The 12,776-nt window shown below is 46.3% G+C and overlaps 1 protein-coding gene across 1 annotated transcript in view; it reads right to left on the reverse strand.

Annotated features, from left to right (window-relative positions):
- The window catches only part of MARCO (macrophage receptor with collagenous structure), a 35,683-nt gene that overhangs the window by 5,985 nt on the left and 16,922 nt on the right, over window positions 1–12,776 (reverse strand). The window contains exons 5-10 of the mRNA XM_039872688.1: window positions 10,363–10,407; window positions 9,032–9,076; window positions 8,641–8,748; window positions 5,159–5,248; window positions 5,019–5,054; window positions 4,460–4,558 (exon numbers count right to left, since the gene is read on the reverse strand). Coding sequence (XP_039728622.1) covers window positions 4,460–4,558; window positions 5,019–5,054; window positions 5,159–5,248; window positions 8,641–8,748; window positions 9,032–9,076; window positions 10,363–10,407 — 423 coding nt within the window. The remainder of the gene's footprint in view (window positions 1–4,459; window positions 4,559–5,018; window positions 5,055–5,158; window positions 5,249–8,640; window positions 8,749–9,031; window positions 9,077–10,362; window positions 10,408–12,776) is intronic.

Raw genomic sequence — 12,776 nt, forward strand, 5'->3', positions numbered from 1 at the left:
TGCAGAAATCTCTACCTTAAGAGCTTTTCCCTAGAAGCAAGGTTCAGGGACCCCAGGCACTGTGACCTTCCTTTATTGTCCCCCTCACTTTCCCCTCAAAGAAGTACCCCTCTCCAGCTGTCTCTAAAGCATTGAATGACAAGCACTCTGTACAGACAGGAACCATAGGGAAGCCCCTATTCACTACATCCGTGGTCTTTGTGACCTGACCCTCCCCACTTCATTTCTTACACCCTCCCTCCCAACCTCTCTCCTCCTGGGGACTCAGCATCCGCTGATGCCTGCACTGTACTAGGCACCATGCCAGGGGCTTTACCTACATTGCTTTTTCCCATCTCTCAGTCGCCCTACAAGACAGAGCCATTTCCTTTTTTACAGAGGAGGAAGCCAACACTCAAGAGACATGAGGGGATTATCCAAGGTCACACAGAGAGTGGTGAAGATAGAGTTGAAACCCATGGTTGGCCTCCACTGGGCCTCTCACTGGGCCTGTAGCTGCCAGCTCACTGCTTTCTTCCTGGAGTTTCACTCAGGCTGTCCACCTGATCCCAAAGACAGTCCCAGCCACCCCTTTTTCTTAAACAAGTAATCAAATAGGAGTTTGCCTCAGAATAACCTGCATAGGGTTTGTGAAAAAAAAAACAACTTGCTAGACCCAACCCAGAGTAGAAGATTCAGTGCATCTGGGATGGGGACTTGAGACTGCATTTCTAACAGGTTCTCAGGTAATGCTGATGCTGTTGGTCCAGAGACTGCAAATACATCTCATTCAGTCTTCATGGAACAGTTCACAGCCAGCCTCCTGTGAACAGCCTTCTGGTCTTTAAGGAACTCCCAGCCCCTCCCATGTCTGAGTGCTCCCAAAACCTTCTGGCCCTTGAGGAAATGCCCTTTGATATGTATATAATGGGCAACATTATATACATAATGTTAAAACTCCCCTCTTCAAGTAGAGGAAACTGAAATTGAGTTTTGTGTGATTTCTCTCCAAGTCTCATTGGTTTCTAGAGGACCATTCGCTGAGTGCCTCGACTATATTCAATCAAAGGACTAGGAATTACACTATAAATCAAGGCAGTGTTCTGATTGGAGAGAGAGAATGGCTGAAAAATAGGATCTAGATGAGGATGTTGTAAAACTATACTAAAAAGCAAACAAATGCTAAGTTTTCCTCTTAACAACAAACAAACTGTGTTTCTCTGGGTATCACAAACTTATCAAGTCGAGAGAGCCCAGAATATTTGTTTGCAAAGTGTTTACTTAGAGAAGAGATTTCTCCCACAGAAGCAGTTCATTTAGAGAGCACATTCCTTCCTATTGTTTAGTGTTGAGCTGGTGTACTGCCTAAAATCTTAGTATGTTCCTGCTCTGACTGAAAATTGCCTATTTCAAACCCAGAGTGCTGACAAGCTGGCAGGAACCCAGATATCATTCTAGGTTACTCCTCTCACCCCACAGAGGAGGAAACTGAGGCTCAGGAAGGTCATGTACTGATCCACTAAGATCATGGGACTAAAGCACAATGTCTGGCCCAGAGGCATCATTAACAATAAACAGACTTCTTCCTTTTTGTAATTAATGCATAAAAATGAGATCTCTCTGTTATCTAGGTCAAGCCAAGGCATGGTGGTAATTTCTTTCACTTCATCCAGTGCAGCTAGATAATCTCTTGAGAGATTAATGATTTTATTTACAAAATGGGAAATAGACTAGTTTGAAAAACTGGCTTAATATAATGAAAACTGGACAAACATCGTAAGACCTCTAGTTTGGGGAATACCAATGTCCTGACATTGGAGAGTATGTATTATCTCCCATGGCAAGATCTGACTGCCACTCACCAATCACCCTTCTTTCTCCCACTTCAAAAATCTAACCTCTCCCAAAGTTCATTAACCTTTTACTTAAGGATGATCTATAGACCTGGCTGTGATGAGCCGGATTATCATTTTATGAGAAATCCCTTCTGAGATGTTCACATGGACCATTGGCTACTTGATCAAGACAAGCATTTGGGTTTTTGCGGGGAACCTATGCAAGTTGTATTAAGTTGTAATTATCACATGCCCCAAACTGAAAATGCAATTCACTACCAGGTTTACTTGGGCAGCTAGAGTTAAAGAATCATCCTTAGAATTTTCCTGGTTGCTATTTGCCACTAGGCCTGTCTGATGGAGATTCCCGTAAAGGTGCCCAGCAGATAGACAGGGACTTGATGATGGGGTAAAAATGATGCCCAGACTGTGTGCTATAATGGGGGTGGGGTCTTGGATAAATGAGGAAAAGCCATAACAGGGCATAAGAGCTCTGTGTTTCCTTTTAAGAGTGGAATAAACAGCTGCAGCTTCTGTTCTCATCCATCCTGCACTGGGATGGAGGGAGGGGTGTTGCTCATCAGTGCTCTGATGGGGGCAGGGGAACTTTCAGGCTGCCTGGGGTAGAAGATGGCCTAATGGGGTATAATGTACAAGGCCAAGCTTTGGATTGCTCAGGTCTGGATTTGCACCCGGGCTCCATCTCTTACTGTGAAATAGCACTAACAAGAGTGCTTACTTAGCTCATTGGGTTGTCATGAAAATGCTCATTGTCAAGAGCTGCTCTTATTATAAAACTCTCCCAGGATGCAGCATGCAGGGCAAGATTCCCTAACCTCAGACAGTGGGAGATACAAGCTGGGGCCTGAGGAGTCAGCACAGTGCCCTTTTGGGTAAAATCATGTTTTACCCTTAATATTCTAGCTTAGTCTAGCAATGGTGGGGTGGGAATAGAGAAGGAGGGGACCTCACTGTTTATAACTGAGGGGGGAAAGTTGTCATCTCCATGAAGCTAAGCAGGAAACTTGGGGGCGAGACAGCTTCAGGCCCCTAAATCAGACACCCTAAGAACTGGGACCAGGGAAGAAGGAGGTATAAGATGAGAAGAGGCAGCTGACAAGTTGGGGCCACTTGGCCACCATACACAGGTGGAGTCTTTGTGGAAGGTGAGACTTTGCTTGTGGCCTTCAGGTGGCACCTATATGGCATCAGGTAGCAGAGCCCTTGCCTACACTGACACAAGTTGCGAAAAAGAAATCAACTCCAAGGCTGCCAGATTGGAAGAACAGTGGCTATAGGAGCTACCCGCACTACAGCTCTTGACGACCTTCAGGAAAACCCCAAAAGTCAAAGGTCTAGATTCCAAAGCTGGCTAGGAGGTGGCCCCACCCACCCCTCTGACCAGAGCTCCTGACTTCCCCACATCCCAACCCTAGACACCAAACACGTGCCAGGAACACTAACCTACAGAGTCCTCCCTCACTCCTCTGTGACTTCACCTGCTCTGTTCCCTCTTTCTAGACTTTTCTTCCCCTCCTGCATGTGGCTAAGCTCTACTCATCCTCCAAGACTCAGCTCAAGCTCTTACATCACCCTTGCACTGGTCTGCCTTTTACTACCCCAAGCAGACCCAGGCCACTGAAATCAATCAGTCAACCACTTGTTCAATGACAACTGAGAGGACCTGCCTCTGGTGTGTGTCTGTAACACAGCTCTTGGGTGAGGGCATACAGGTTGGCTAACACCAGCATGACCTCTGCTCTGATAGAGGAAGAGGCTGTGGCACATTGCCCACAGACATCCCAGGCAGATACACAGCCCTTTTCTCACAGCCCTGCATTGCCGCAATACCTTCTGGCCTGTACTTTGCTTCCTAAATGGCATGTGGCAGTTCTTTGTATAAATGCCCACATCAGAGTGTGCCTGACAGTCTGGCAAAAGTCTACCTGCTTGTCTACTGCACCAACCTGTATGTCTGAGGACAGAAACCAGATCTTGTGCATCATAGGGGCTCAGCACCCACCATGGTAGCCTACACTTTCTAGACCACTGCAGGTGCCCACACTTTTGTAGTGACTAGATAAAATTGGCGTAGTGGTTTATAAAGTATATCAAATCAGAACGACGGTTTATAACCTAGGCTGAGTTCGCACAGTGGTCTAGAAACTGGTCTCTGGGAGCTAAGTTGCTGCAGGTCACTCCTCCCAGGCTGAGCACCCTTGGAAAGCATGCGAGAAGGGGTTTCTCAACCCCCCTTCCCAAACCCAGAGCCCTGTCCTCTGAGGCCCCATTGTAGGCCAGAAGAAGAGTGGGGCAAGGTGCCTTGCTCTTTTTGATGTTGGAGCTTTGGTCATGGTATTTGAAGCTTTTCAGAGACCCTGGGCAGAGGAAGAACAGCCCTAGGGCCTTAAGGCTCAGAGCACAGGAGACCCTCTACCTCCTTCTGGTGGGGCCTCAGGGAGCCAGTCCTCCCCTTTGTCCATCCCTGACACCCAGCAATGCTGCCCACCCACCTACCCACACCCTCTGTTACCTGTGTCTCCTTGGTGGTCCTAGACAACAGGCACCATGGTGGGCATAAGGGCTGAGCTAGTTGGATCTTCATGCATCAGTCCCTACATCTACCATAGGACCAAGGAGCTCACCTTTTGGTCCGGTGGCTCCAGTGCTTCCAGGCTCACCCTTGGCACCTGGGGATCCTGCCGCACCCGGAGGGCCTTGAAGTCCCCTTTCTCCAGGTTGTCCTGAAAGTTAAGTTATGACTGCAGGGCTAGGTGGTTGGCAGAGGGCCCGGCTGCCCCTCCCTCAACACATCTATGTTCTCAACATCTTAACATCTAATATGTTCCCTGGGCAGCTTTAGAAACCATGAAGTAGCCCTAATAGCAGGAATAAAATTACATTCTCAGCAATCTACCAATCTTTTCTATTCACTGCTGCAGTTCAGGGCTTGCAAACTCAGTAGGAACTCTGGGTTACAAATGTCCAGCTCCGACCCTGGGTGGCAGAGTAAGGTAAAACTCTACAGAGGACTATCAATTAAGCATGCTGCTCTTTTCCTCTTAGGAGGGGCCAAATTTTAGAGACCCTAGATGCTCTAGATTAATCCTATAATGAAATGAGATAATGGAGTCAGGTCCTGGACTTAACTTTGCTCAGGGGCAGTGGGAACTTGAATGATGTCCAGATTCCCACAGTTCTTACCTTGATGTCCTTTAATTCCAGGAATTCCAGCTACACCTAAAAAGAAGAAGGACATTTAGAGATTTTTTCCCCCTCTAGCTCTGCCTGACAGAAGAAAAAGAATATCACAGGCCAGGAGACCTGACCATGAAGCCTCTTACCTGGGGGGCCTGGTTTCCCCGAGTCGCCTTTACTCCCCTGGGCTCCAGGGGGTCCCATGACTCCCATTTCTCCTTTCACTCCCATGCTTCCTGAAAAACCAAGGAGTCACAGTCAGCCATGGGAGGAGGGCAAACCTGAGCACCAGGTCCCACTCTCACACTTCCCGTTTCACCCAAATTCCAAACTCAAACTCCTTGAGTTCCTACTTGGAGCCTAGAAATAGAAGATATGATGGCTGCCCTCAAGGAGCATACAACTCTGCCCCAGAGACAAAATGGAAACTCAGGAAATGTGGATGAGGTGACCTGGCCTGGCCAATGGGCAGTGTAAGACCTGGAAGCCAGACTCTCAGGGCCCAGATCAGTGTCTTAGTCCCCTTGGGAGGAACTACAGCCCAGGTTTAATCAGTGCTGGATCATTTTAGTGTCTGCATTTGGGGAATTATTTTTTAAGCCTCCCAAATTGAAATCTGAATATTCTAGACAGCAGACCTCAAATGCTGAGAAGAGAAGCTTTAAGGCATTGATGGAGAGAAAAACATTGCAGCAGCTCATTTTCCTGCCAGCATTTTAGCCATAGGCTTTCTTGGTGCCTAAGGTTTCAAATTTTCCACTTGTCATCAGCATTCAAGGCTCATCCTGACCTGTACACTTCTCAGTCGTCCTTTGCTCTCTCTTCTTTTCTGCCCCTGCTTGGTGCATATAAATTGAGGGCAGCTCCTCACAGGACAGGACTCACCAACCCCTTCTCACATTGCGAGTTTGGTTTGGGAATAAGTTGCATGGCCCTTCCCAGCTGTACCATGTGGGGCCTTCTCATTGGCAACCCACGGGCTACCTGATATTCAAGAAGCTGCTGAAGTCCCACCGTCAGTAAAGACCCACCCTGAGCAACTTCCTCAGGCCCTGGGGCTGGCTTGTTAGGGTGGAATTGGCTCAAAGTCTCCATTCTATTAATTTCCTGATACAGAACTGGGATGGACTCAGAAGGCCACCAGCATCCTCTTCAGTGAATGAGGAAAGGACCAAAAAATGGTCTGAAGAGAAGGGAGAGAAGCAACTGTCGTACAAACCCGTGTCTAAGCTTTGAGGCAAGGCTTGGGAATTAGGTTTTTGGAGATGGTTTGGACACTCAGAGGATGATTATTCCTTGACGGAAAACAAAACTACCATAAAGAACTTGGTTACAGTTGAGATCTCTTACAACAGGTACAAACAGTATAGATAGCAGTCCTTAGTCATTCAGAGTGTTCATTTCAGCAGAAGAACCAAATGTCACTTGAAAAGACTAGGAATTATTCCCTGGAGGAATTTGTTGGTGCCCTACTGCTCTGGGCCAGCCAGGGCCATCATGCTATGGCAGCTGTGTGGTCATATGAGGTTTCTTGAGCATGGCCCGGGCCTGAGTCTGTGTTGTTATGACTTCTGTGTCTCCATCAGAAGGGACAACCTTGGAAGCAGAGCAGTATCAGCGAAAAGATCAGAGTCTAGCACCAGCTGAGGAATCACAGCTGCGTCTGACTTCAGAACTTTCCAGTCAGAGTTAAAGGTGAACTATGTCCCTGGAAACTTCACCACTGTGGCATTACCTACTGGCTGGGACAAAGAGCGGAAAACCTCAGTACGACAGGGGCAGGTCGCACTTGGTTAGCCAGCCCTGTCCGCCGGGTTGGGCAAGCAGTGGCTAAGAGAGATTTTGTGATCTTGAGAGATCTTGGGAGGGGAAATTTGAGAAGAGGAGGGGAAGGTTGGAGTTCTGATTTCTAAAGAACTGAAACTGCTACATTTCCCCTCACTAACCACAGCGTTTCTGGGCCTGAGACTGGGTGTGGACTCGATATCTTCCTATGTGGCAATGGGTGAGTGTGGGATGAAAAACAGTATGGCTCAGACTCCATGAGAAAGGACTAGAGGGCAAAGGCCTGGCCATTGTTCCCTTCTCTGGGGCTGGCAGGGCCACCCTGAGAAAGTTTGGGCCTCCCTTTTCCATTGCAAAGAGACCTCAGTGTTCTACTTTGGGAGTCATCCTCAGAGGCCAACTGTCTGCCTGCTGCAAGGATGTCCCTTCAGTCCTACCTGGGAGGATTCTGCACCTTCTCTTTCCCTCCTTAGTGGTGAGCTGCTCCCTAAGACCTTCATCTGCCTATTTCACCATGGAGCAGTCTTAACTCGTTCTTCCTCCCTTACCATGGCACAATTGGTTCTCCTGAAATCTTTGTCTATTGTTCCTAATTCTTCTGCTGGGCACTACTAGAGTAAGTCTATTTTCTCTTCCACAAGTGCCTTTCTAATATCTGAGGATGGCTGACACATCCCTGCTAAGGGCTGTCTTCCTGAAGGCAAGTGTACCTAGTTTCTTATAATCTAAATAATTTCAATTTGCAGGTACAGTATCATACTTCTGTCTTATATTCCCATTATGATTAAGTCTCATTAAAGATTACTATTATTATCTTTCATCTATAGGTGAGTAAATTGAGGATCAGAGAGGTTAAGTCATTTGCCCAAGGTCACACAGCTAGTGAGCCAAATTAGAACCCAATTCTATCTGATCTAGGAATTGGAGTCCTTCACTTCCTACCTTACAGGATCACTAATACTACTATTAATAATGGTTGTCATTTATTTAGTGTCAACCACGTGGTAGAGTTTGAAAACATGATCTCTAACTCTTATAACTATCTTGCAAGGTGTGTATAATTTATTATTTTAGTTACCATTTTTTTTCTGAAATGAAGAGCTCAAATCTTATCAGGCTAACTCATGTGCTAGTCACACAGGTGAACAGGTGCAGGGCAGGGATGGCAACTAAGCCTGCTAGCTCTGCAGCCTTCATTTCCCATCTTGCACCCCAGAGCTACCCCAAGAGGCCACAAAAGAGGCCAAGTGACAAAAATATGAACACACTCAGTCATAGCCAGATCTTAGGACAGTGTTCCTCAGAACAAGCTCCCTGGACTTCCAGCGTCAGAATCATCCAGGGTCTCTAAAACGCAAACTGTTGGGGCTTACTTTCATTTTGAACAAGCATCCCAAATAGATTTTACTCACGGCCCCCAGCTTGAGAAGCAGTGCTTTAGAGAGAGCATCTGCCATCGAGGGAGGTTCTGAAGTTCCCCTTCTAGAATCAACCCCTTTGCCTTCACTGCCAGCCAAGCTCCCCTTCTTCCTCAAGCCCACCTCAGACCCCTGCTTCAGTGCCTCACTTTTCTCTCCTCCAAGCTCCTAGCACTGCCTATGTCCCCAGTTGCCACCAGTTGTGCCTGGCATAACACTGTTGCCCCTCTTGCATTGCTCTTAGCTTTTGTATTCTTGTCCTTTGCTCATCTGAACAGAAGGTACCACACCTATACTCTTGGGATGCCAGTCAGCAGAGCATATCCCTACTCCTTAGTGGATGTTGAACAGACACAGTTGCCCAGAGTGGAGGCCCAGCCCTGCAGGCTTCCCAGCAAACACTGACACACTAATATAGTCCTTACCTGGGAGGCCCAAGTCTCCTTTGTCTCCCTTAGCACCAGTTTCCCCTTTGGGGCCAATGAGACCCCCATCGCCTTTGCTGCCCTTCTCTCCTTGAGGTCCTGGGGCGCCTGAGAAGGGAATGGCTGGTGAGGTGAGCTCCCATCATCTTCTTGGAGACAAGCTCCTAGACAATGGGGGCATTCTGAGGAGAAAGAAAAGGGGTCTCCAGAGGAAGTCTGGGAGTGTGTTTCCTCATTTCTTGGTTGATCTGACAAGGTACAGTAAGACTCAAGAGAAGAGGACTATATGAGGATGTTAATGCTCTGGGACGGGGTGGGGGACACTGGGGACAGCTGGCACAGTGCCTGGGTCAATGCATCACTGATCCCAAGCAGAGGAAGCACAAACTACCAGTGGCTCCTTGCATCCCTGGAGCACCCTTGGGTCCTTGGAGGCCTGAAAAGAAGAAAAGAACTCAGTCACTCCATGGCCTCAGCTTTAATCATCTGACATTCTAGAGCTCCTTCTGTGGGCAAGGCATCCCGCAAGAGATTTCTGTCTCTCTCTCTCTCTCTCTCTCACACACACACACACACACACACACACACACACACACACACGCACATGCACATACACAGAGACAAGGGGAGTATGAGTGTAGGAGTGTATGTGCACATGTGAGCATGTGCACGAGTGTGATAGTGTGTGGGAGAGGGTTGCATAAATGTGTGTGCACACATGTACATGTGTGAGCATGTGGGTGTGCAAGTGTCTGTGAGGGTCCTTCACTGTACTATAAACTCTCTTTCTATTGTTTGTCCAGCCCCCGCATTGAAAATCTTCCTGGAAAAACCCCTGCTGAAGACTTAGAACAAGACACTCTTTGGGATCCCTTCTATTAAATTCCTCCTCAAAATTAGTTCCTCCAAAAAGATTTTCCCTGCTACCAAGATTCCTTTCTATAACTGCTGGTGTTTTCTTTCTGCCTCAGTGGCCCAGAGGCTTAGAGACTGTTGGTTTGTTTATTTGCTCCTTCCCTGTAAATCCTTTCATTCTGCTCTTTCTCTAGGCTCACCTTATTGTCCTTACATTGTTACATCTCAGTAGCCTCAGGCCCAACAGGGATCTGGAGGCTGGAGAGTCTAAGTGGAGAGTGGACTGGACTTTACAGTCATGGGCTCTGACATTTGGGTCTCCCCCCTCCCCTGGGGGTTGCAGCTGAGCTCTCACATTCTCTGCCCTGGCCATGCTGTAGCCATTTGTAAGATGGCTGGGCAGGTTTAGGCTACAGCCTTAAAGAAACAATCATGGGCTTTTCATCATTATTGCTAATTCCCCCAGTGACCCTCTGCAGCATTCTTATTCCCATTTTGTAGACAAAGACACTGAGGTTCAGAAAGGTAAGGGAATGTTACCAAGGTCAAGGTCCATGATGAAGGTAGATGGGTCAGATCCTAAACTTGCTGCCCCACCCATGAGCTTGACTCTCCCAAGTGATACTCACAGGCTTGGCCTCCTGAATCCCAAAGAGTAGATTGGAGCATCCAAACCCCTCTGGTGATGCAGAGTGCTTCCCTGAATCCCCAGCCCATCTAAGGCCTCACTCCAGGCTGGCCTCCCTCACACACAGACATCACAGGGTATTTAGACACTGAAGTGGGCTGTCTGTGTCTGCAGCCATCTGCAGCCTCTCTGAGAAAGCCTGCTATACATGTCAGTACACATACCCAGCCCCCACTTACCTGCCTCTCCCTTGATTCCCGGCAGCCCTTGGTGTCCTGGGGGACCTAGAAAGAAAAGAGAATTCAGAACATAACCCGGACAAGGAGGAGAAAGAGGATTACAGGGTCAGTAGATAAGCGGGAGGTATTAGTGGCTCCACTGTATCCCTTGGCCCCCTTCTCAGCCAGGGATGTCAGGCCCCCTTTGACCTGGAAGACCTGAGGACGAGGAGCAGACACACCAATGAGCCAACCAACAAGGTGGGGTGACAATGCCACCCACTCACACCACTGTTCATTTAACAAACCGTCACTGAATATCAAGGACCATCCAAACTATGTGGAAGGATAAAAAAGAAAAAAAAAAGAAAGAAAGAGATAAAGAAAGACAGAGCTCCTTCCTACAAGAAGATCATGGCCTAGCAGGCAAGACACAACTATATAGATGATGTCTTCTGAGATAGACCAAGTCAGACAGACCTACTCCTTTACCTGGGTGACCTTGTGCAAGTCAAATCATTTTGAGCCTTGGCTTCCTCGTCAGCAAAGTGAGATTGATACACCAGTTATTAAGGGCTATCCTGAGGTGGCTATGTGGAAAACATGTGGCAGTCTCTAAATAAATGGCATCTATTATTGCTGCCACTCGTATGCAGTGCTCTACCTTTCCAAGGGCCGCTCTGCTGTGCAGACTCGAGTCTCACAATGACTTGCGTGGGCAGGAAAGGGCTCCTTATCCTGTCTCAGTATATGCTGGTTGCTGTAACAAACACTATACACTCGATGGATTATAAACAACAAAAATTTATTTCTCACAGTTCTGGAGTTTGAAAGTACAAGATCAGGGTGTCAGCATAGTCAGGTTCTGGTGACAGCCCTCTTCCGGGTTGCAGATGGCTGACTTCCTGCTGCACCCTCACATAGGAGAGGGAATTAGGAAGCTCTGTGGGGTCTCTCTCACTCTTTTTTAAAATTTATTTTTAATTAATTTTTTTTTGGTGACATTGGTTAACAAAATGCAGTAAGTTTTAGGTGTATAATTTAACAGTAAGGCATATATATATATTGCATTTCGTGTTCCCCTCCCATAGTTAGATTTCGTTCTGTCAGCACATATTTGGCCCCTTTTACCCCATCTATCCTCCCTCCTCCCCTTCCCTCTGGTAACCACTAGTCTATTCTCCACATCCATGAGTCTTTGTTTGTTTGTCCTGTTCGTTTGTTGCTTTTAGGTTTATATCCCATATACAAGTGATATCATGTGGTTTTCAACTTTTTCTGTCTGGCTTATTTTGCTTAGCATGATTATCTCGAGGTCCATCCATGTTGTCACAAATGGCAGTATTTCATCTCTTCTTAAGACTGAGTAATATTCCATTGTATATATGTACCACAGCCTCTTTATCTAGTCATCTATCGTAGGACACTTTGGTTGCTTCCATGTTCTGGCCACTGTAAATAATGCTGCTATGAACATCGGTGTGTAAATATCTTTTTGGATATGAGTTTTCAAGTCTTTGGGGATAAATACCCAGCAGAGAGATTTCTAGATCATATGGTAGATCAATTATCAGTTTTTTGAGGAACCTCCATACTATTTTCTATAGTGTAATAGTACCAATTTGCAGTCTCGCCAGCAGTATATGAGGGTTTTTTTTTCTCTGCATCCTCTCTAACCTTGTTATTACTTATTATTACTTGTCTTGTTGATAACAGGTGTGAGATGATATCTCATTGTGGTTTTGATTTGCATTACCCTAATAGCTAGCGATGTTAAGTATCTTTTCATGTTTGTTGGCCATTTGTATATCTACCCATTTTTTGATTGGACCATTTTTGCTGCTGTTGTTGTTATTGAGTTATATGAATTCTTTGTATATTTTGCATATTAGGCCCTTATTGGAGGCATTGCTTGCAAACCATCTCATTTGGATGGTTGTCTCTTTACCTTGCTGATGGTTTCTTTTGCTGAGCAGAAGCTTTTTATTTTGATGTAGTCCCATTCATTTATTTTTGCTTTTACTTCCCTTGCTTTTGAGGTCAAATTCATAAAATCTTCTTTAAGTCCAAGGTTCATGAGTTTAGTTCCTATGTTTTCTTCTATGCAATTTATTGTTTCAGGTCTTATGTTCAAGTCCTTAATTCATTTTGAGTTAATTTTGGTGTGTGGTGATAGAGAACAGTCTAGTTTTTTCTTTTGCAGGTAACTTTCCAGTTTTCCCAGCACCATTTATTGAAGAGGCTTTCCTTTCTCCACTGTACATTTTTGGCTTTTTTGTCAAAAATTGTTTGCCCATATAAACATGGGTTTATTTCTGGACTCTTGATTCTGTTCCACTGGTCTGTGTGTCTGTTTTTCTGCCAATACCATTAAGTTTTGATTATTGTCGCTTTGTAGTATAATTTGAAGTCAGGCAGAGTGATGCCTCCAGCCT

The sequence above is a fragment of the Pteropus medius genome, unplaced genomic scaffold (genome assembly GCF_902729225.1).
Source record: "Pteropus medius unplaced genomic scaffold, Ma_sr-lr_union100, whole genome shotgun sequence".
Taxonomy (NCBI): Eukaryota; Metazoa; Chordata; class Mammalia; order Chiroptera; family Pteropodidae; genus Pteropus; species Pteropus medius.